Below are 24275 nucleotides of genomic sequence, written 5' to 3' on the forward strand. Positions count from 1 at the left end.
AAAAGAAACAACTAAAATAATGTCCTATTCCGTAAACCTTAATTTAGAGACTGTAGACCTCTCTTGCGTGCAGGTAGCAGGACATGACGTGGATTACACCGCCTCTTGCCCTTTTTTTGCATTTGTCTGATGATTTTGGCTTTGGCCCTTACCCACAGAAGTTAACTCATTGTCTCTCCAGTTTCTTTCATTTTTTGTTGGGATCTCACAATGGGGGAAACAGCTAGCTTGGAATATACCTAGCTGTTTCCCCCTGTTGCCAGTCTTTATGCTAAGCTAAACTAACCGTCTGCTGGCTGACAGATATAAGAGAGCGGTATCAATTGAAATCGCAGCCCAAAAGTGTATTACCCAAACTATTACTATGTAATAAACCAAAAATATTGTTCCACCTCCATTGCTCTTCTTCTCCACCCAGGGGGTTTTGTGATTCTGGATTTCGGTGGGGGCTCCGAGGAGAGCAGCACTGATGATGATGGCGGAGTGGGAGGTGACGTGGGGATCGACATGAGGAAACTGCTGTCCTCCTCCTCGCAAGCAGGGGGCGGCTGCGGACCCAACCTCAGCAGGCAGCTTATGACCCACCTGCGCCTCCTTCAGGCCGACCTGCAATATCTGAAGGTACTGCACACACAGCTGACAGCCTGTTTTAACTGCTTTTACACACTCACAGCGTTGTGGAGAGTCACAAAGAGGTGGGAGAAATCTTGGCTGAAAGTAGTCCTTGTAGTAGACACCGATGGTCTAATGTTGCATGAGATCAGTGATGCTTGTAGACGGGACAAGATGAGCAGGATGAGTATATATCTGCACAAAATGGTTAGTTTTTATTTTGGGTTTACTGGTTTTTGCTCGTTTAGAAAATCTGGTCTGGTTTTCTGTGGAAAAATACCTGCAGGATCTTGGGATTTTTTTCTTACCATGTTTGTGCTTGTGTGTTCGTGTGCACCTGTGTATTCGAATACTGAAGAATAGTGTATGTACTGAAGCAAAGACGCCCTCTGCAGACCTCGTAAAAGCTACCACGCTACTGTCGTAGCTAAATTGCTGTTATTACAGTAATATTACTATAGTCGTGTACTACTCCTGTGCCAACCCAGTCTCGTGGCAGTTCGTGAAATGGTCACGTTATTTAATCTATTGATTTGTGTTCACGGGACGTTTTTGTAGTTTTTTTTTCGTGGTGGCCAGGAAGAAAATGTAAACTAATGTATTTAAATGGGAAGCATATGTCGTGATCACAGCACGACTACGGTAGCGAGTAGTATGAAATGCCAAAAAGCTGCATAAGGAGGTTGGTTGGGTTGGTGGATGGGTCAAACAATTCAGGACTTTCACCCCGTTTCCTCGTTAACTGTCCCGTTATTGTCGCGCGTTCCCTACAAAACATATAACGGAGTATATAACCATCAGATACCAGCAAATGTAACAATAGCATGGTCTTAGCTGGATTGCTCTCCTAAACAACTTAGTTTACTTTTATCTAAATAGTGAAAACCTAGTGTTAACAGGCAGACAAATGCACAGTGTCATAATAGTAATAGTATAATAATAGTTTATAATAGTATAAAGTGAATAACCTAAAATAAGGTAAAAGACTAGTTTCACAGCGATAAACTTATGGAAACTGCCCGATGACTCTGAGGCAATGTGTGAAGTGAGTCAGAATTATATAAAAACGTTTTTTCAACGTTTTGCGTCATCTGTTTTTGTTTCGTTGTGGTGATCTGTTTCCAGGATGTGGAGATGAAGTACAACGAGCTGCGACAAACACACAGCGACACAGCTACTGACTCCGATGACAACAATGGTGTGTTTCACTTCTCTCAGTCTTTTAAAACAGTCAATGATGAAGCCAACAATTATCTTTTGTACATTTACAGTGAATCTCAAACACTTTTGTTTGATATTTTTCAGATGGGATTCAGTGATGAAAGACTTCCTTCTCTCTTGGTCGTACGAGTTTCATGCCACTCCTTGATTACTTTCTTCCGGAATAATCTTTGACTGTTTAACACTGGTGTCTCCAAAAATAATGGAGGCTTAATGTCTGATCTCCCACTTCAGGCATGTATCAGTGGAAGACATTATCCTCATTATTAGGAATGTTCCACTACAAACTCAAAATCCTTCTGAGAAGAGACTCTGTGGAATTACCTGAGGACAGTTCAGTTGCTTTTTTTGCTATAATAATAATAATAATAATAATAATCAACTGCATAAATGATCTCAAACACTGGAGATATGAAATGGAAAAAGGGTCAGCGTCGAGTGTGTGACGTCACACACATGTACAGCAGAGATTTAAAAATGAAGAGACATTAAGGAATGAAAAGACCAGAATAATTCTCTGAGGACCAAGAAGGTAGATTGTCTTGTTCAGGACTCACTGCTGTAAGCTTGATATAACATCCTGCAATAAGAAACAAGAGACAACCACTAAGGTCCATTTTCAGTCCAGCACACCACAATAGTTGAACATGCTTAAAGATGGACTACCTTATTTTGTAACATCACTGAAAAACTGTTAAATGCCCAAATCTCCTCATCAACACACTGATTATGTTTTTAAATTTGGTACCATTCACAGAAATTATACAAGAGGCTTTGTCATCCATTCCTACCATAGCCAAATGTTTCCAAAAGTATTTTTATGTTTTAAGTCTTTAGCCTAGCTTAGCATTATGGTGTGTTTACACCAAACGTGAAGCTACCTTTTCGTGCGGCGCGATTACATGAAGAGTTAATGCTAAATTCTTGTCATTAGTGACGCTGTGTTGCAAAAGCCTAAAAGCATTGAGATTCTCCTGCATAGCATAGCCCTGATCCATCCAAACTCCAGTCAGAAAACAAGCATTTTATGCCAATTTTTTTTACAATGATATTTTTATGATATGGTTATTTCGGTATCCTTTTAAACCGTTTAAGGCAATTAAATCATAGCAAAATCTGTACCTCGAGCAGCTCTGGAAGCGGCAGTTCCTGGAGAAGGCAGTGAAATTCCCCGAGCTGTCTGCGCCTCTGGATGATGTTATGAACCCAGACACGACGGGGTTTGGTTTTCCGACGTATCTGGGACTTCCACATCGGGTACAAATCTGCGATATTATTTATTTTAGCCATAGTTGATGACAGAGGGAAACGTTGTTGGTGCCTAAACCGGCGCGTCTCGCGCAAATGATGCGAATAAACCCAAATTATCCCAATATACATCCCACGGTTGGCGAAAATTCACTTTTGCGGTTGGTGTGAACTAGCCTGGTCCTACCAGACTCTCGTACATTTCATTTGTACAGAGAGTCTGGTCACTCTCCATTGACAAGTGTTAACTTGAAGGCGGGTACTCTGTTGAAGTTTAAAACTATTGGATCTGCGCAGAGCCACTCTGGATCTGCCGTAACCAATCGCTAACGTTTGGTCGTTACCTAGCTGTTTCCCCCTGTTGCCAGTCTTTATGCTAAGCTAAACTAACCGTCTGCTGGCTGACAGATATAAGAGAGCGGTATAAATTTAGGGCGTTTTCACACATGAAAGTCCGAACCAAGGTCCGTACCAAGGTTCATGTTTTTGTTACGTTGTATACATTTGATCCGGTAAGTTTTGGTTTCACACTGCAGTTTTGCAAGCGCACTAAAGATCTATACGTGACAAAACTACGTCCTGCCGTCATCACATACGTGAGCTGCGTCTCCAGATACTTAGAACTGATTGGTTTGTTGACGGCTTCCCCGTCCTCTCATATCCTCTCTCTGGGTCCGAGTTTAGGCTATTCAACTGACCGCTGCTCTCCCTACTGCCGCGGCTCTTTTTGTTTTGTTGTGATGTAGAGAAGCAAGACACGGGACTTTCTTTCTGGAGCATTTATTCAGAGACAAACGGATACACTGTAGCCTACATTTACTACCACTTAACAAATAAACTGCTGATGTATTATCTGCTCTGATAGCTGACAGCTGTCTGCTCTGAGCGCATTTACAGTCTCTCTCTCTCACTAAGCACCGAGCTATTCCTTAAAGGAGCTTCCCCGGTCTTGTAACACGAGGAGAGCCTGCCAGAGATTCCTGTATTTGATCCGAAAGTCCGAACCATCCCAAAAATGCTTTCACACTATAAAAGAACCGGATCATGGTTCAGTTTGGTCCGGACCGAGACCACCTCTTTTTGTCGGACCAAAATTTGGTCTTTTGATCCGGACCATGGTCCGGGGGAGGTTTCACACCTGTAATTTTGGTTCGGATCAAACTAAAAAGTCCGAAAGTCCGGACCAAACAAGGTATGTGTGAAAACGCCCTTAAATCGCAGCCCAAAAGTGTATTACCCAAACTATTACTATGTAATAAACCAAAAATATTTAAAGTTTAAAACTATTGGATCTGCGCAGAGCCACTCTGGATCTGCCGTAACCAATCGCTAACGTTTGGTCGTGACGTCGCCTTAGCATCGCTAGCGTTCGCCTTAGCATCGCTAGCGTTTGCCTTAGCCAACTCCTTCACCACTAACGGAGCGAGCTGGAAAATCAAACTTTTCCCGAACCCTGTGGGGAGGAGGGCCACAACATCATGGCCACCAACAAAACTCAGCGAAGATTGTTCTTGCTCGGGCTTTAACTTCTGGATATTCGGCAGCGTTGCCACAACGGACCGAATGGCTTCACTCTCCGCCGCCATTATGGAACTACAACTCAAACTAGCGCACAACCTCGTCATCGTTCTCAGCCACTCCCTCTGTTCCCTGATTGGACCAGTAAAGATTTGTCTGAATATGCTGCAAACCCAGACGTAGTACTGAAGGAAAATTTTAATTGAGCGGAAGTACATAGGAGGGTGTGAACAGAGCATAAAACTGGAATTGATGCGAAACAGCTAGCCTGACTCATTTACTTATTAACATGTTGAATCTTGTTTGTTTCATTGGTACACAAACTTAAATGTAAAAAAGGACAGTTTAGGTTTTAAGGGGATTCACTTTCAATGTCTTTGATGAACCCTCGAATGGCAACCCATGCTCTAGTTCCAAGCTGTTACTCCCACTAAAAAAATGCTTTTACATTTCTTTATGTATTACTGTTAATTCGTGAGCTTTAGAAGTGTTTGTAGGTGTATTTATTTTTTTTACTTTGAACAAAGGCTAACCGTTTCCCGCTACTTCCAGTCCTTGTGCTAAGCTAGGCTAACCATGTCCTGAATCCAGCTCTGTACTTGACACACAGACATGATTGTGATATCGATCTTCCCGTCTTAGTATCGGGGGAAAAAAGAAAAATAATGAAGTATTCCTAATAAGTATTCCTTCAAGCACTTGAATTATACCATTTTAAAATGGTTATAAGAGGCTTGTGCATGTAAAATCTAATTTCTTGTCCAGGGTGATAAACTCATTTATTTGGGGACTAGCTGCAAATTTCCAACAAAAAATTGTAAAAATGTGCAAAGCCTTTCACAGTTCCAGTACTGTTTGTTTACTGGTTGACTTTTTGGTTTGAATGAATAGTATACACATGAAATGCTGTGCAGAGGCGGACTTTTAAATCCCAGATTTGAAATGTCCTATAGCACTTGAATGTAGCATAATATAGCAAACAAACGATCTAGATCACTGCCTGTTCAGCCAAATTCATAATTGCATAACAACAAACAAACCAAACGGAAGGATGAACAGACAGATGGAGGTAGAAACATAACCTCTAACCTTTTGTGTTTTAAAGAATCTATGTTGTTCAAAAAAGTTTAGCACCATGCAACAAGGGAGCAGATTTGGCAAATACTTCTTTATGTCCCATTTGTTTTATCAGGGGTGCTTACTAATGATTGCACATAGAAATACAATATAATCTGTAAATCCTGAGCTGGTAGAAATTAAGCTATAAAAAGAATGATTGTGTGTAACTGCTGGTGTTTTTCCTGGAGCACAATATAATAGATACTACAAGCTTTCAGAGTGTGTGCACATGTGAATTTATTGAATTGGAACTTTATTGTAGAATCAATTTTCTATTTGTATTCCAGATCTTTTTTGTTGTGCTGTACACTTTGAACTACTTCAATCTTTTCCCCCTGACGTAGTGTGAGGAGTTTTTTCTCCAGGATCATTTCTGCAACAGGCTACTCATAAAAGCCTGTTATCCCCTTTTAGGCACAACGATTCACTCATCAAACCTCTGCACTTGTCTTCAATAGTTGGACTGAAAAGACTCAAATATTCTCTGGCCACAAGACTGCACAGATGACATTATGGCTATGATTTTTTTTTGTTGAATATACGAAAAATTTAAAAGACAAAAACAAACCTAAAAAGAATATATAGACAAAAAGAGATTATGGTTTTAAATGTAAAGGAATATGCTGTACAAATTTGACTGTATATCAAAGGTTTTGTGTTGTTGTTTTTTACACCATTTAATCATGTAATGTTTTAACACAAACTACTTAAAAAGAGCATTAATCTGTTTTATAAATGTTCTATTCAAAATGTTCTAGTTTTGTTACATTGCTATTAACCCTGTTATAACATGTTTGTTGGGAACACAAATGGCTCTTTTGAGCGAGGAGGTTTAAAGCTGATATGTGGTGAAATTGAAGGGAAAGAAAAAGGGTCATTTTATATTTAGTTGGCCTTTTGTGGGGAGTGGGGTTTGATGAGGACGATGGCATTATCTAAAACCAGTTTCTGAACTCCATCTGCAGCTGGGACACAAGCAGCATTAAAGGAACAATCCACTCTGAATTTAACCGTAAACAAGGTATCTGCAGGTTTTAAAAAGAATAGAATTCAGTCTCCACATTTAAAAATATAAAAAGTCTTAAATTCAATTGACAAATGTCAGCTTTCCGTAGACATTAAAAGATGTTTTGTATCCCATTGCTGGCTGTCAGGAGACGTTACACATTTATTGAAGGTGCTGTAGGTAGGATTGTGAAGATCCAGGACTTAGCCAAAAAATGTGTTCATCGCCAACTTCTCAGTCCCTCCCCCCTTTCCGCTAAAGCCCAAAATGGTCTCCTAAGCCCCTCCCCCCACAAGGGAGAATGAATGTGTGTGCATGAGCAGTGATTGACACGCAGTTAGAAAGTTAGTTAGTTTTATAGGCTTACCTATTGCACCTCTAACTAAAAAGGGGATCATTTCGACAGGATTGTGCTGTTGTTTCAGTCATCACCATCAGACCTGTAGCAAACAATGTCAGTACTGTTAGCTACAGCAGCTAAGAAGCTAATTGTCTCATAATGGGCAAGTGTCGGTTTTAGCAAAAACCTAACTGAACCTAAATTAATTGATCAAAATTGGTTCTTTTGTGCCATTATATAGAATATAGTACTGCTGGCAATTCCAAATAATTCCAGGCCCACTGGTTCTCCATCATACTTTCATACTTTGGCCAGTATGATCACAGAAACACGTTTATAAATGTAATTCTATGTGGTATTAAAAATATATTGAAAATTCTTAAATTTAACCTGCCACCAACATTCAGTCAATATTGTTTGTGGTGTGCTGAATTTAAAAGGATAAGGTGTTATTCTATATTTTTCTACACACAAAAAACATTTTCGTATTTTCCATCTTTCAACCCCAAGCCCATTGTTTCCTACTGAAGATGTAAATCTTCAAAAAACAGGTCCCAAATATATAGTTTTATATTTAAAAAAGGCTGAAGTATGTCCTAAAACAGATAGGCAGTGTAGCTTTTAGCAAACACAACTGAAAAGGGTGTAAATTGTGTTTTTTATTGGTAACTATATTCCGTCGCAGATTAATACACATTTGGTGCGCCAGGGCAGTCATTCCCAACCTGGTAGTCATGACCGCTCAAGTGTTCGCAAGATGAACCTAAAGGGTTGTAAGATAATTGACAAGAAGAAACAAAAAAAACACACATATTTATATACACTCACTGGCCAGTTTATTAGGTATACCTGTTCAACTGCTCATCAACGCAAATATCTAATCAGTCAATCACGTGGCAAGAACTCACTGCATTTCTGCATGTAGACATGGTGAAGACAATCTGCTGAAGCTCAAGCCAAGCATCAGAATAGGGAAGACATATAATACCAAAGTATTGCTAGTGACCATGCCCATCCTTTTATGACCTCAGTTTACCCATCGTCTAATGGCTACTTCCAGCAGTAGCCTATACCGGACTATGTCCAAAAACTCAAATCATCTCAAACTGTTTTTTTGAACATGACGATGAGTTCACTGTACTCAAATGGCCTCAACAGTCACCACATAGAGCACCTTTGGGATTCGGTGGAACAATATATTTGCATCATGAATGTCAAATCTGCAGCTATGCTATTATGTCAAAACGGACCAAAATCTCTGAGGAAAGTTTTCAGCACCTTGTTGAATCTATGACACTAAGAATTAAGGCAGTTCTGAAGGCAAAAGGGGTCCGGCAGGTACTAGCAAGGTATTCCTGACAAAGTGGCCGGTGAGTGTATACCATGAGTTTGTACTTAATTAGGCCTAAATGTAGGCTACCTCGTTCTACATTCTTCCACTGAAGTAGAATCTCTTGTCACGGTATTGTCATGCCTGCAGATATTAGGGTCGGGGGGGAAAATCGATACAGCATAGTATCGCAATATTTACCTGTGTCAATACTGTATCGATACACAGACGCCAAGTATCGACCTTTTGTTATATAAATTGAACATGAGAGTTTAACCTTTTGGTACTAGAATAATAAGATCGATTGCCTTTTCAGTCCACTAGATGGAAAATTGAAGTGAGATGAACAAACCAGACATTTTTTTCTTTAGACAAAACAGGTAATGAATTGCAATATATCGCAGAATATCGCAATATGTTTGAAATCGCAATAATATTGTATCGTGACATAAGTATCATGGTAATATCGTATCGTGGGGCCTCTGGTGATTCCCAGCCCTAGCAGATATGTGATATATTGATGCCACAATATGTAGCTTTTGTCCCTGCAAGAATAAGTAGGCAGATGAGTTTATCTTTAAAGGTGAATTCCTTCAGTTACTCTTGTCCATCCAGTTTTTGTGCGTTGATTTCTTTCAGTATGTGGTTCTCACGCCACCTTTTATACTTCGCCCTACTTTTCTTGTAGCCAAATCTGGCTATGTCCACCATGAACACCCAGGCCAGCCCGTACATGGCCACCCCGCCGAGCTTCATTATCAGCGTGGTCCTGGGAGAGGTGAGCTCGCAGTAAAACATGACCGTGCCGACTCCCACGCGCACGGTTGCGAACAATAAAATAAAAAGCAGGTCCACTGCGTCGCCCAGCAGGCTGTCGTACAGGCCCAGCTGGCGGAGGAACCAGCGGGTCTGCAGCAGGGGGTTGGTGATCTCGCTGCCGAAAATGACTCCGCAGGTCTCGCAGCCGGACACTCCCATGAGCAGAGCGAGCAGGATGCCCACGATGCTCCCAGTGTGGTGGGCCAGCATGACGGGGCCCTCGGTGTGGTAGAGCACACACCAGCCCATGTCAAAGAGGAAGTAGCCGAAGCAGACAGCCAGGCAAGAGGTCTGGAGCTCAGTATTTTCTGTACCTGGGGGGTGCATAGGAACAGCGTCAGGCAAGATGGTAAAATGTAATGTCAAGACTAATGTTAGAATAATTTGTCCCATAAAGCAATTTGTAAGAGGTCCCCCACACCCTGTCGACTTAGGAACAAGACACCCAAACTCAGAGTTTTAGTAATTTTGCATTGTCATTTTGTGGTTGTTTTAGTGTCTTTGTAGTCATTTAGCATCTCTGTGATTGTTTGCATCTTTTTTTTGTCGTTTTGCGTCTCTGTAGTAATTTTGGGTCTCCTTGTAGTTGTTTTGCATCTATTTTTATACATTGTGGGCGTTTTACGTCTATTTTTTGTCATTTTGCACTTCCTTGTGGTCATTTTGTAATTGCTTTGGCTCTCTGTGATTGTTTTGCATCTATTTGTTTGTAATTTTGTATCTTTCTGTGGCGGTTTTGCATCTATTTTTAGTTGGTGTGTGTATGCTTTTTCAACCTGACGAGCCAGATGGTTTGTTCATGGATGTATTTGTTACACAGAACCATCTGAGAAGTCATCATTGGAAACTGTTTGGAAAAGGGCAGGCATTTTCAAAACAAATTCCTGGCAGGTGATTGGATGAACCATCTGTCTATCACGTCCACCATCACACATACCTATAACACTCCTGCGTTTGAGCTTATTAACTGAATTAAATGTTGATTTCTTACAGGTTAAATCAATGCAATCTATTTTAGTGTTCTAAACACAGTGCCATGACACTTATTACTCAACCAAAACAGACATTTTAAATGTACATGTTGCTGGCCTTGATGAACACGCGTGGATTCACAGTAACAGGAATGTGTGAGTTTCATTAACCATCAGTGAGGACAGCAGGCCACTAATAATAGAACCAATCTTTATTTATAGTCCTTACAGAATGATTTACAATCAAAGGAGACAAACATAATCTTACAGTCTGACTAATGTCTACATTGCTACTATAGTAGTAGTAACATATTTCAGGTTACTGTGGCATTTAAACAGTTTTTGTATCACTTTATGTGTACTTTATTTCACTGACCTGCATGGGTGAAAGGCAAGGGTCCGTCTATGAAGAGGACATATGCTGTCAGCAGTACTATTAGGACCCCGTGGGACAAAGTGACCAACCGGCAGTTCCACTCGGGCCCCCGCTGAGCGAAGATACAGCAGAACAGCAGGTAGAGACAGAACCAGCCAATCAGGCTGCACATCACCTCCAGTACTGGCATGGCTGTCTGTATCACAGATGTATCTGTATGGGACGAGTGGATTGATTTCACCATCATAGATACAGACTCATGTCCTCATTGTGTCACTTTAAATGTCACGTACGTTTCATAACATGTTTTAAAATGGGGGGGGGGAAGGAAATACAATTTTTATAAGGAGGTTGTAGATTGTCCTGTGATTGGCCAAAGTCTCCCATCACGGGATAGCAGAGCATGTGAGTGGAGAGGAGCAGTGAGAATTTCCACTCCTTGCTCAAGGAGCTGTTCTTACCCTCTGCTCAAAGCTGCTCCAGGCTGCTCCGCTCAATATCGCTCCACGTTCAACTCAGGTTACACCCTGCTTCGCTCAAATTGCTCACCGCTCGCTACCAAAAAAAAAAGAAAACTGTTGTATTTATCAGACAAACTGCACCCTCCCTCCCTTCATGCCTGGACCTACGCCATCAATGGAGAGGGAGGGAGGGCGGGCGCCTTACATCTGCATATATTCTGCTGCAGTAACACAGAGACGGGCACAGGCACGCTTCAAAACTCATGGTGTGAGTGGTACCGGAGCAAGTTTGGAGCGAGGGAGATAAGGCGACACTCCAACATTTTTCCCAAATCTTCCCACCCCCACTCGCTCGCGAATCTTTGCCCAATGACACCAAAGAAAAACTGCCTCCCCCAGCTTTAAAGTGATACCCAGTCTGTAAGAATTATAGTTATAACATTTTGCAACCAAACCATATGTTAGTTTGAGTAAATAACCAAACAGTAATATAAAAAATAACACCGGGTCAAAACAAACCAGTGTTTTTAGTAGTTGTGGGTACTGGTTAATGTTAACCCTGTGTTGCATTAGTGCCTGATTGACCCAAATTAGGCCAGTTTTGACCCACATAATACTATTACAAAAGACATAGTCTAACTGTGTACACTGTAGCTTACCTTAACTTCTCCTTCCCTCAGTTGTCCTTAAATTTAGAATGCATTTAGAAAATGACTCCATCACTTGTACACAGCTTCGGTCTCCATCACTGTTGATCCATAAAGACTCTGTCAAGATGACAGAAAATGCCATGTGCAGGTTACTATAGACAGTTACTGGGTCCTTTATCCCTTCCCCTGGATCTCAGACTTGATCCTCTTAAAGGATTACAGTCTGTACTTCTCTGCAGATACCTGCATCTCCACTCGTAGAACTCCATCCCGTCCTTTATGTTCTGCTTCTTTTACTCTTTCTAGATTTAACATAAAATATTTTGAGGGTAGAAACTTTGATCATTGAGCTCCCCCTCTTTGTAACAAACTCCCGGTGCAAATTTGGGAATCAAATCTCTATGATTTGATCTCAACAATCATTACAACTTTCTGACTTTTTATAATGGGATAATGTGAAATACCATAGACATGATCATTGAACATTTTGAGTTAGCCATAAACACGTCATGGTGGAACGTAACTAAGTGCATTTACTTATGGATATGTTATTGTGCATGTGGGCATTGTGTTGTACACAAGTTATTGATCACAGCATGATATAATGGGAAATGTGCAATTTGGGTAGAAATAAGTGCAATATGAACAGGAGGATGTGCTGTGGGTTCTCTTTTTCTTCTGTGAGTGTGGGGGAAGGTAGGGGGATCTTGTGTGAGGTTTATCGGATGTTTATTGAACACATTTGGATAAGATATGCTTATGTTTTATGCATGTTTATTGTGTTTATGTGCGATGTGTGGCCATTTTTTCATTCTCTCGACTGCCCAAGACGAATTTCTCCCATAGAAGACAATACATATCTTGTCTTATCTTACTTAACTCCACCTTGACCAGCTGCAACATTAAAGTGATGAAAACATTAATGCATCAATAATTATTATCCAATAATACAATATATTCTGAAATGGGCCATTCTGAATTTGTACTTTTACTTTTTGATGCTTTAAAATGCTTTAAGATTAGGCTTTGCAATCACACTTAGCACACACGTTAACCGTAGTCTTGTCTGCAGGCTATTACAAATAGTCTGATGTTACCTTTACAACTTTATTTTTCTCATGTAAATTGGCTAATTTTCACTTGATTGTGAGTTTGAATTGAATGAACCTTAAATGCGTATGCTTTTAAAACTAGGATTCTGTGTTTTGTTTTGTTTCAAGGCAAATAAAACTAAATTGTGGAAAAGAAGCATCGTCGTATACGGTAGACATGGTGGAGCTGAATGAGTGACTAAGGTAAATGGGAGCACAGTGTATATACAGGTAAGAGGTTTTCTCAGTGCTCACCTGACGGTCCTGCAGCATTAACCCACTTCCAGAGTCGCTCTAATCTTAACACCAGAGTAGATTATTGGTAAGACACTTAAAGCAACTCTGCTCTTCCTCAAGATCTTGGTTAGTTTCTTCCAAATAAGGGCATTTGTTTTACAGTCACAGGGGACATTTATCTGCATTAAATAACCTACTTTTGCTTTCTTCCAAACTTCTAAGTTAGGCAAGATATGGCGATTTGTTTATATAGCACAGACACAAAGGCAAATCAAAGTGGTTTACATAAACATAAAAAACATAAAATACGAGAGGGAGAGGAAAAAGGTTTTTTTAAGGACATTTTATAACTGATTATACTTAGCCTACTTTTACCCATAGACAGTATATATTTTACCCAAGTAACATTTTCAATGCAGGACTTTGCAGAGTATTTCTTTACAGTGTACTTTAAAACTACGTTACACACTCCGGTTCGCAAAATTACGAATCCACTATGGCCAAGCCAAGACCCGCCCTACGAAGCAGCTCGATTGGTTGGGGTTAGGTTAAGGTTAGGATAGCCGATTGGTCAGGGGATAGGACCTGAACAAATGGGGTTACGTTACCTTGCGTTCTCATGGACGCCTGGCCAATAAATGCTATTGAAGGGCGGGTCTTGGCGTGGGATTCGTAATATTGCCTCCGGTTCAGTAGGTGGCGCAATGCTTCTGTAATTTGACTAATGTTCCCAGAGTAAAAACGGAGAGGAAGGAGAACTGTAGAAGAAGAATAGCTTTTCCCCCTTCCTGGGTTAGCAAAAGGTAAACAAACACGCGATTATGACATTGAAATATATTTTTAAAATTTCAGCGGATTTACATCACTGTCTGTGCAGCACACGTTAGTTCGTCAGCCAGTGAAACACTTTATACAACCGAAAGCCAATGTAAATTTCCGTGGCTGCCTGAGGGAAAGCGTTGAGAACACGAGGTGAAACTCCGTTCATATTACTTCTAATTTAATCCTTCAGTGAATATTGTCGAGCTTCTTTTTTATCAAAACGTGGCGTATTATGTTAGACGAATGATTGTGAGCCGCTTTCTCGTTCGGCATGCATTAATCAGATGCACCAAACATCATTTATTTTAGGATACATTTAACCTATATTGATTGTTTTACGAGTTCGTCAGTGTCAACCTGCGTTAGCTAACGATAACGTTATCTTCTTACAATAACGTTTGAAGTTAACTTGCTTGTGTTACTACGGGGCTCGATGGTGGTCATGTTGCTAATTATAAGGTAGCATTTAATTAAGACATAGAGCTGCTTAATTGAACAGCATCAAGCCGAATTTACCAGTAGACCCTGGTCTTTTTTTTTATTTATTTAAAGTCTCCCTGTATAATATGTTTAATTTTCAACCAGAATATGGTGGCATTATATGTGAACGAAATTGTTACACTTTGTACGTTATACTATGTGTTATTGCAATACTGAAAATGCAATGAAAGATGTTTGCAAACATTTGTCTTTTTACATATACATTTTTTTCACAATTTGTGTCACACCGATATAATTCTATCTAATATGAAACAACTGCAATAGTATAATAAAGAAAATTATTAGCAAGTAGTGCTACAATTTGTTCTGATATATTTAAATCTGAAATCATGACAATAACCTCCCTCCATAAAATGAAATGTTTAAAATGGGCTTCTCATGTCATTACTACTACCAAACCAAGACCCCACACTGTTTAACTTTTGACTGCTGTTCATTACAGTTATAGCCCTGTCTTGTCTCTTTCTACAGGATGGCTTTTCCACGTGTGCGACTATGCACTCGACACATGACCACAGGCCTTCAAGTCTGTGGTTATGCAACACTCCGTAAAGCATCCAGACCCCAGGAAAGAAGCAGCAGTGGTCCAGTTTTTCAGTATGTCGGCCAGCACAAAAAGCCCAACAACAAAGTGTTCGTTTGGGGCTTCAGCTTCACCGGTGCTCTGGGTATCCCCAGCTTTGTGGTGCCGGACAGCGGCAGGAAGAAGCCCCGCAAATATCAGCTCACTCCTTACCGACTGGAGACTGCAGAGCAGGTGAAATCCGCTTTATTGAGTTTCATATAGAGCCCCACAGGTTTGGCTCTTGATAATAAACAATGCATGTCAGTAAATGGGGTTAAACGTTTGATGCATATTGGATTTCTGGTCGAAACAGGAGCCCAAGGTTTTCATCTTCCATTTTAGCACAGAAGACCAAGGTGTGGGACGTGTAAATTATTTTAAGACTGAACTCACGAGCTGTGCTGCTTCTGTTGTAGATCTCTTCTGCTGCTTGTGGCTACGGCTTCACTCTCATCGCCTCGCCGACCAAAGATGTGATCAAGCTGTGGGGCATGGGCCTGAACAAGGACTCTCAGCTGGGCTTCCAACGCACGCAACACAGCCGCCGTAAGACAAAACCCGAACTACTGCATGCCCTCCATTCTGCTTCCACACACAGCATCACCAGCTCTGTGAAGTGTTTGAGTGTCTTTTAACGCATTGTTTGTGCTTTACATTCATTTTTTTTTAGCAAAATAGCTCTACAAACCAACTTTAAAAATACATGCTGCTTTCAGATATAAGTCAGAACTTTGGAGTCTCAACTTGCTAGGAGGAATAATACTGTTAAATAAAATCTCTAAAATCTCTTTAAGTCAGGAAGCATCATAGTAGGGGTTTAAATGAAATGGCTGCCCTGCAGAAAATCCAATATAGGTGTTTTTTAGATACTTTAATCTGTTGTCCTGCAGGTACCCTAAATATAGGACAAAATCTTTGAGAATAGCCACATGAATAATATCAGTGCAGCATGCAATCTGCCTTACATTGCTATCTTTTCCGATGCCCTGTCTCTGTAGATCAGAGCTATGACTATGTGTTGGAGCCCTCCCCGGTGGCTCTGCCTCTCGTCGAGCCTCTGCAGACCAAAGTGGTTCAGGTTGCATGTGGCCGCGCTCACTCTCTGATCCTCACAGACCAGGAGGGAGGTAAGAGACTCACACCTCCTGCACCAGCATGAAGCCAAAACCCAAAGTTAACTGCCCTACACATTTTTCAACATCAGACTAGAATTAGCTATAAATCACTCAAGGCTTTTTAAAGAAGACGTTGCAGCCGAGTCTCTCTGTTTTTTCTTTCTCTTGAAGTTTTCAGTATGGGCAACAATGCATATGGCCAGTGTGGAAGACGGATAGTTGAAGATGAAGTTTACAGGTTTGTCCTGAAATACTTTGCACAAGATCATTTTACTCTATTTTGATATTAAACTGAGGTGTTTTCATGTCAGTGGGAAACATTTTCAGTCTAATTTGTTGCTTTTGTGAAATGCTCCATCTTTAGAGAAAAATTCAGATTTATAAAATTTTGTGTCTTAATTTGGTACCTCTTTAGTTTTGGCCATCGTTTTTATCGGATTATGATATCTGAGCCACTTTATTTGGAGGCAAAACTAAAAGTGAGCACATTCAAAGTGCCGGTAATAATCCCTCATTGCACAGGCGTGCAAACTGTAATGCCATGTTGATATCTTATATCCCATAATGTTTAGGGATGCGAAAGATTCCCATGTTTACGATATGCAAGCGTTCACATCATCGGACAACTGAAGACAGCTTGCAGGGTCATGGAAGTCTTAAAAAAGTACTGTGCATAGAGCACTATATCCATTAAATTAGCGTTTAATTACCATAACGATGGATTCTGGCTGATTGTTTGCTTTTTTAGAAACCTTAGTATACTTTAGCACCAAGTCAGATATATTGGACCCAGTTGTACAGTAATTTGTTTTCTCTTCAAAATAATTGTGACTAACTAACCTGGGAATTTGTTTAAAACCTGTGTGAGTGACTGCTCGTGCTTCTTTTTAGCAATGCCACCACAATTCCAGGTTTCCGCAATTAACTTGGTGACTACAGTGTTACTATTGCTGATTATAAATGATGGCCAGCAACTGCGTGGAGGGTGGGGGGATGGAAGGCTTGTTTCATGTGGATGCGCCGACAGTTTTGTTGTCATTACTTAGAATTCCTCATGGGGGCGACAGAAACTACGCACTATAGGTTCAACTGTGTTTATTATGTGTTTCTCCCCTTAAGAAACCAGTCCAATCCACGGTCTCTCAGTCTGATACATGTTTTCAGTTAAGACCATTGTTTAAATGTCCAAATACTTAAACATAAAGGTTGACCTCGGGAACTTAGCTACTCCCCGAAGTTTGAACTTGTATGTGTACATTTTAAAGGCACCCTACTCTACCTGTTGTTATAAAAAAATCTTCTTGCAAAAATGCAAGCGGGAGGTTACGTAAAGGACGTCTGAGAGAGATGATGACGTGACCTCTCATGGAAGATTCTGCTGTCATCGAGTGATGGATCACTTGTTTCTCTGTCTCATGTTCAATACAGCGGCAGTCACATCATTCACAAGATGGAAGGCTTCAGCAGCAGGGTCACCCAGGTCAGTGCAGCCTTTGTCTGAGCTGTGATGACAATACGTCTCATTTCCCCTCCTGTACCAGACGTTCAGGTGCACTTACACCCAGATCCAAACAGACCAGTTTAAGAAAAGCTAACTGTTCATTTAACATGTACACCTTTTTAGATGTAATTAACTCTGGTTTAGATGATTGGATTTTAAGTCAATGTGTGTAGTTTATTTTTTTGCATGTCGATATAATGGTCTTTAAAGACCATTAAAATGGGATTTGATCACTGAAGATTCTTTTTTTTTTTTTTTTTTTTTCAGGTTGCATGTGGACAGGATCACAGCCTTTTCCTCACTGAGACAGGAAAAGTGTTTGCATGTGGATGGGGTGCAGATGGACAGACGGGTCAGTGCACTTCACAGAAGAAAAAAAAGTGACAATTTGTGTATCGGGCACAGACAGCCCTCTTAACCTTGAAAGCCAGATGAAAAATGTGTTTTCTTATACAGGGAAGTTGAACAGAGCCACAGTTAAAATAACTGCTAACTACAGTATATCAAAACATTGTATAAACCGCCTCAAAATCATATGCAATTTTATTTATACGGAAACAAACAGAAAACCAAACTGGAGCAAGAAGAATTTTTGTTGCTGGTAGACGATGTACATCAGAGAAATTGTATTAGACATACAGAAAATGAAGATGCATGGAAAGATGCAAACAAATCCGTTGCCAGTTATATTTGTTGTTTCCACCCCTGATAAATGCAAAATAAATAAAAGGTGGTCTAACATTACGTTACACTACATTAACCAACTTAAAAGAAACTCTGGAGCTCTCTTAAATTTAAGAATACGACGTAAGACGTTTTATTATGTTTGTGAGTAGGACTAAAAGCTGAGGATGTACCTTCCAGGTCTGGGACACCACAGAGTCAGCTCCAGTCCAGTGGAGGTGGGAGGAGATCTGGCCGGGGTGGAGGTGCAGCAGATCAGCACGTACGGAGACTGCAGCCTGGCTGTGTGCACAGATGGACAGCTGTACGGATGGGGCAACTCTGAATACCTGCAGCTGGCCTCAGTCACTGAGGCCACACAGGTGAGGAGGACTAACCTCAGGGCTCGACCTAAGCAATGGCCCGGGGATTTACTGGCCCTGGGGGCCAGTGGGGATTTTGTTGTTGTTGTTGTTGAGCCCTGCTAACATGTCTTCACGTCTGCAGCAGTGTTGATATAAGTGGCTGATACAACTACACAAAGACAGGAATACTACAGTAGACTGGCTTCCCGCTAGGGCTGGGACGATATGCTTTTGTCCCGATTCGATACTTTCACGATACATGGGTGCCGATTTGATTTGTATCGCGATTTTCATTTATTGCGATCCTATGTGTATAGTATTGACTTTTGCGATTTTCTTTTTCTTCAACAAAAGCAAAAGTGAAATAATACACTTCTAGAGACCATATAACATGAGACATTTTTAAAAACTAATTGTTTCCTAAAAAGAAAAAGAATGAATTCAAGTCAGTCAGTCTGACATTTATTTCATTTATAAAGAAGTACATAACATGGATTTTCTGCTTTCCGTCCATTTAGCTGGAAACGGATATGATTTAGTCGCTGTCAGCGGTACCGTAAGATAAGAAAATATTTAGGTGAATCATTGGTAAAAATATCGATTCTGGGGGGCGGGGCAGGGGGGATCGATTTTGAAAATCGTCAGAAAAAAAATCATGATAGGATTTTTGATTTCTTTTTCCCGCCACCGCTACTTCATACCCTCTGAAATGTTTTGGTATCTGTACTGGGCCTCTGTATGACTGCTCATGTGGCACAGAGTTGCTTGATGGCTCTGTTGGGTTCTGTTTCCATCTGTCAGTCACCTGTCCTGGCTGTCAAAAGGTCTGACCCACGCTGATCGGCACACAGCAGTCAGTGGTTAAACACACACGATATGACGTTTGAACATTTTGAGCCCAAATCTCAAATATAAGCCTGGAAAAAATCCTTGGTGTCATATTTTTACACTCCAAATTCATTCAGATTAAATCCTTTGGAGAAAGGCACGCTGTCTTTATATGAATGCTATGATGACGGTGAGAACATAATAACAGGACATAAATTCTAAAGTATGAGAAAATTGGTTAATGCAACATTTTGTACATGAATCTTTTTGTTTGAGCAGGTCTTGCATTTGCCCCAGTCACTGGATGCAACAACAGAAAGAGGGGGGAAAAAGCCACATATTAAATAAATAAATAATAGTATTTGGAAATGCAGAGGGACTAGCAGTTACGTATCTATAAGCAACAGTTCTTCGCCATCACTGAGCCCTTTTCTTTCCTCGTCTTTCAGATCAACTCTCCTCGACATCTTCCCCTGAAAGGCTGTGGAAAGGTGGTTCAGGCAGCATGTGGAGGCACGCAGGTGGCCATTCTTAACGGTTAGTTCACACAAATACACCCCCGAAAACACGATTCAAATGCGGACAGAGTTTGAGCATGAATAACAGAGCTGCAAATAACAGACTGCCTGCATCAAGGTTATCTTAGAAATAAAGTCACTTTCTGACCTGATCGCTTTCTTCAGTTTGGTGTCAGAGGAGTGACACCACACACAGCCTCTTGGTGGCATCACAGATCATAGTTTTGGGTGGTAAACATCTGTTTAAGATACGAGCTGGAGCTTTTACCTATCCAGACTTAATGGTGTTTTTTTTACTTCCTTTTATTGATGCTGTTTAAATGAGAACTGCGCGAGCCAGCAGGTTGATTTCTATCTCTCTAAGGGTGGTTTATGTTAAAAAGCAAGGTTTGTTTTTATTCATCAAGCATCTCATGGCTGGAGATCAGTCCTAACTGGCAAAAGAACTCTCAAATTGATGCATTTTTGGTCCTACTTTAGGTGTAGAAGTGAAGGCATTTTATCAACTTTTCACAATGTATGCAAGATGTGGCACCATTATAGGTGTTCTATAATTTAGCTTACAGCAGCATTATGCCTAAGTACAAGGCTGGAAACTCACCAAGCAGGTTTTAAGTATGTAGTGTGTTCACAGGAAAAGTGACTAAACAAGGTGTACTTAAAGCAGACATGACGCAATGACAATGGAGGCGTTAAAAAAAAAAAAGAATTTAAATAAATTGTGGGTGGAGGTATAACAGCTCCTAAGATCATAGAAAACAAAGTATTTTTAAGTAAGTTTTTTTTAAGTTGCAGTTGGATGTCAATCAAACTGCAAAGTTGTATGATATTTTGGTCTACTAACTACTTAAACTCAGCCTCTGTCCCTTTGTTTCACCATATCGGTGTATTAATATCAGTCTCTGAATCTTTTCAGAAAAAGGAGAGGTGTTTGTGTGGGGCTATGGCATTCTTGGAAAGGGCCCAAAACTATCTGAATCCTCGACCCCGGAGGTGATTCCCTCCACGCTGTTTGGACGCTCAGAGTTCAACCCCTCAGTAGCCGTCACCAAGATCAGGTGTGGCCTCAACCATTTTGCTGCTGTGACGGGTAAGTTTGTATTGTTACCTTTTTTTGAAAGGCATAGTTCTTCCAAAAAACAATATAAATTGTATATAGTACTCACCTCCCTATGCTCTCTACGGTCCCAGAAAACGTTTTCTATCAAATGGCGTTAAGAAGAGCGACCGAAAAATGAAAGCGTAATAGTGCGAACAAATTTCGACAGATTCCGAACAAAAGGCAGCAAACAAGGTTATAAAACGTTTGAAAAAAAAATACTGTGCAGCATTATCCAAGTGTCTTGTATCCTTTCGTAGGCTCATGAAAACTAATTTTTAGTCTACGCGCATGTGTGCACAACAAATTCCTTGACTGGATTATAATCCAAAAATGCTTTGTTTAGCAATTGTTCTGCGAAAGTAGATGTGTCTGGATTTCCATGAGCCCACGAATGGATACAAGACATATGGATAATGCTACCATTACGAATTCCTTTTTTTTTTTTTTTTTTTTTTTTCTGACGTTTTATAACCTTTTTTGCGGTCTCTCGTTCGGACTCTGTTTGACCTGATATGCTTTCGTTTTTTAGGGCGCTCTGCTCTCCTTCACATCAAATCAGTATCACACTGTGAAATACAAGATTAACTGATGCTACTTCACAAAATGTCTGCCTAAACTTTTAAATACCAGCTTTATTCTCCTGAGCCTTATTTGTTTATAGCAAGGGTAAAAGATGGAAGCATAAAACCCATAAACCGCAAAGTCATTCTTTGTCATCCAGTCCAAAGTGCTAAAAGTGAGGCTCAAACGTCTGGGGAAGCAGTTTACTGTTGATTCAGGTAATTTAGTCTGTTTATGGCATTGAAAAGAGAAGTCTGCTGCTTTTCTTGTTTTTATCTCTAAAGCAGTCTACTTGATGGCGTGCACAGTGAAGGTAGAAACCTTTTAAGCCAGTTTTTATTAGTCACACTCAAACGAGGCAACAACAGTAAAAGTTAAGACCGAAGTATTGTTTCCTTGAACTGCCATTTCCTAAAATGAGTGATTGTTTCTTTGGTTTTAGACAGTAGAAATCCCTTTTAAATAAAAATGTTTTAAATTCCTTAAAACCATCTAATGAGATTATATTATTGTCCCTGGATCTGGTTTAGTCTGGATACTAAATCTGGCCAGAAAATAATAATTTCTGCTAAGACTTCATTTTTGGATTCCTGAAAAAACAAATGTAAGTTTTATTTTTACAAACCAAACTTCAGATCTATGATATATTGTTTGGTTAGGAAGTGACACAGAATGAGATGTAGCTACATACTACATCAGTCAGAAGTAATGCGCACATGTCACTGATTGAAGTTTTTTTTTGAAGAATTTAGACTAATTTAGTTATTACTGCCAATATGTGAGGCAGCTTTAAATAGCACTAAATTAACACTAAATCATGGTTATCGAGTTTTTTCAGTGTTGATTAAAGGCCAGAACACCAAAAGATTTGCCACAAAATCCCCCCCAAAAATCATAATTGGGACCTGCTGACACTCCCAAATTATCTGACAAATATTTTAATACATGGTATGGTGAAAACACTACTAAATTAAAGTTATTAATTAATTTGACCTTTTAAAGCAGGGGTCTTCAACATGTTTTGACCAAGGACCCCTTAACTGAAAGAGTGGCCCAAATCCTTTATACATAATTTCTTTTGCATAGAATACTAAGCTATGTTATTATAAAATAATAATTGTTGCATGATTTTATAAATCCTCTTTTAATGTTAAACACACATGTGGCACAGTGAATCCTTAGGATGAACTGGATCTGTGGATGGCTACATTACCTATAGGCCAGTAAGCCTATCATCAATGGGGATTTATATTTGCCAATAGTATGTTGGATTCATATTAAGACTTTTTAGTTTTTGAATAAAACTTTAAAAAATTAACAATAATTTGGAGGCCCCCCCCTGTAGTGACTCTGAGGGACTCCCTAGGGGTCCTGGACCCCCTGTTGAAGATCTCCCCTTTTTAAAGTATTGATTTTTGATTGAAGAGATTGTATTAATAAACATCTGATTGTGTTGTCTTTTTGTGTGCACCTGTTTTTAAGAGATTTTATTCAGTTATTATTTTTGTTTAAATCTAATATATGTGTAATAATTGTGTTATAATAAGAATAAGGAGTCTGAACATCAGCTATTGTTTAGACAGCACAGCTTTTTTTAGACAGTTATACTGGAATATTATGAATTCTGGTTGTTATCCTTTTTTTATTATATTCTACATGTCTGAAAAATCATCCCGCTAAAAGCTTTGACTTGCTTCAAACTGCAGCTGCCCTGCGTTGAGGCTCAGCAGGCGCTCAACCTCACAGCGTGCTGATGTTTGATGGTTGCGTTGCAGATCGAGGCGAGCTCTTCGTTTGGGGGAAGAATGTGCGAGGTTGTTTGGGCATCGGGAAGAGAGACGACCAGTACTTCCCGTGGAGGGTAAGACAACACTGATTCAATATTAGTCATGCAAACAAGAGTCGACCATGCAGCTGACGTGCTGCGTGGAGGAAGAAACGCACAAATTTGTAGGCATGGAATAGTAAGGATTTTTATCTGACTTCTTCTTTCTTTAAATCATAACAGACTGCGCGTACTGCGTAATGCATTTTCCTTCTTCCGTCATACTTTTGTGGGTGGAAAGAGTTGTAAAAGTTAAAAAAATTTCCAGCAAATCTTTATCATCCCAAGCCCACAAGTACTTAAAAGCTTGTAATACAGTCATCCGAACAAAATGTTGTTTAATAACCGCTGTATTTGTATGTTTTTGTATCAAAAAGAAAACATTTTTGGGGTAAAATGTGTGTGTGAAGGGTCTAAAGATCTCCCTACTTGTATGTCCCCCTGTAGAGATTTCTGTCAAAAGTCTGACAGACTTACATTTGCACATCAACTCAAGAAATTTGAAGATGTTAGACTCACGCTGCTTATCGATGGTGCACACTGTGCGATCCCTGGGTCACTCACAGATGACCTTTTTTTTTCACTTTCAGAGTTAGAGAGAAAATGCATGTTGCAGAAAGTTCACCTTGTTTACGTCAATTAACGTGGTTAGTAAAACTGAACTGAACCAAAGAGCGATAAGAACAATCTATGCTTTTACTCAATGTTCTCCTCTAAGCCGTGTGTGCTTTTCATCAGGTGACTGTGCCTGGTCAAGTGGTGGACGTAGCGTGTGGCGTCGACCACATGGTGGCGCTGGTGAAGTCCCTGCTGTGAGCTTCCGTGTTCCTGCAGCAGTAGATGAAAGGCTGGATGTTTTGGCCGAGCCTCCCGCTGACCCCGGGCGCCTCGGGAAGCCGACTGAGTCTCG

At 40.2% G+C, this 24275-nt stretch overlaps 3 protein-coding genes across 9 annotated transcripts in view; 2 read left to right on the forward strand and 1 right to left on the reverse strand.

Annotated features, from left to right (window-relative positions):
• Positions 1-3624, forward strand: part of arhgef12b (Rho guanine nucleotide exchange factor (GEF) 12b) — a 40401-nt gene extending 36777 nt beyond the window's left edge. For all 3 annotated transcript variants that reach the window (XM_039777042.1, XM_039777045.1, XM_039777043.1), the window contains exons 36-38: positions 419-621; positions 1738-1810; positions 1918-3624. In XM_039777042.1, the coding sequence (XP_039632976.1) occupies positions 419-621; positions 1738-1810; positions 1918-1931 (290 nt within the window). In that variant the 3' untranslated portion in view covers positions 1932-3624. The remainder of the gene's footprint in view (positions 1-418; positions 622-1737; positions 1811-1917) is intronic.
• Positions 3625-7061: 3437 nt separating this feature from the next.
• On the reverse strand, positions 7062-11841 carry tlcd5b (TLC domain containing 5b). 3 transcript variants are annotated; one of them, XM_039778607.1, is made up of 4 exons: positions 11681-11841; positions 11022-11115; positions 10561-10773; positions 7062-9527 (listed from the first exon to the last, which is right to left on the reverse strand). In XM_039778607.1, exons 3-4 carry the CDS (start codon positions 10748-10750, stop codon positions 8992-8994), a joined length of 726 nt encoding a protein of 241 aa, XP_039634541.1. In that variant the 5' UTR covers positions 10751-10773; positions 11022-11115; positions 11681-11841; the 3' UTR covers positions 7062-8991. The 3 variants fall into 3 exon arrangements, with proteins under 3 accessions (XP_039634541.1, XP_039634542.1, XP_039634540.1); XM_039778608.1 differs by lacking the exon at positions 11022-11115; XM_039778606.1 differs by having other exon boundaries at positions 10561-11115.
• Positions 11842-13687: 1846 nt separating this feature from the next.
• On the forward strand, positions 13688-24264 carry rcc1l (RCC1 like). Of its 3 annotated transcripts, XR_005636532.1 has the most exons (13): positions 13688-13802; positions 14794-15079; positions 15304-15433; positions 15886-16014; positions 16174-16240; positions 17431-17482; positions 17771-17855; positions 18368-18549; positions 19809-19896; positions 20794-20967; positions 23316-23401; positions 23956-24012; positions 24104-24243. XR_005636532.1 is itself a non-coding variant. In XM_039778626.1 (12 exons), the coding sequence occupies exons 2-12, from the start codon at positions 14795-14797 to the stop codon at positions 24179-24181; spliced, it is 1356 nt and encodes a 451-aa protein (XP_039634560.1). In that variant the 5' UTR covers positions 13688-13802; position 14794; the 3' UTR covers positions 24182-24264. The 3 variants fall into 3 exon arrangements, 2 of the variants coding, with proteins under 2 accessions (XP_039634560.1, XP_039634561.1); XM_039778626.1 differs by lacking the exon at positions 23956-24012 and having other exon boundaries at positions 24104-24264; XM_039778627.1 differs by lacking the exons at positions 13688-13802; positions 23956-24012 and adding an exon at positions 13815-13971 and having other exon boundaries at positions 24104-24264.
• Positions 24265-24275: the final 11 nt, after the last annotated feature.

Source organism: Perca fluviatilis, chromosome 16 (assembly GCF_010015445.1).
Source record: "Perca fluviatilis chromosome 16, GENO_Pfluv_1.0, whole genome shotgun sequence".
NCBI lineage: Eukaryota > Metazoa > Chordata > Actinopteri > Perciformes > Percidae > Perca > Perca fluviatilis.

Coding starts and splice junctions, on each gene's coding strand:
- rcc1l (XM_039778626.1), top strand. CDS start 14,795: ATGGCTTTTCCACGTGTGCGACTATGCACTCGACACATGACCACAGGC. Junction 15,434..15,885: donor ACGCACGCAACACAGCCGCC/GTAAGACAAAAC, acceptor CTGTCTCTGTAG/ATCAGAGCTATGACTATGTG. Junction 17,483..17,770: donor TCAGCAGCAGGGTCACCCAG/GTCAGTGCAGCC, acceptor TTTTTTTTTCAG/GTTGCATGTGGACAGGATCA.
- tlcd5b (XM_039778606.1), bottom strand. CDS start 10,807: ATGATGGTGAAATCAATCCACTCGTCCCATACAGATACATCTGTGATA. Junction 9,528..10,560: donor CTTGCCTTTCACCCATGCAG/GTCAGTGAAATA, acceptor TGCACCCCCCAG/GTACAGAAAATACTGAGCTC.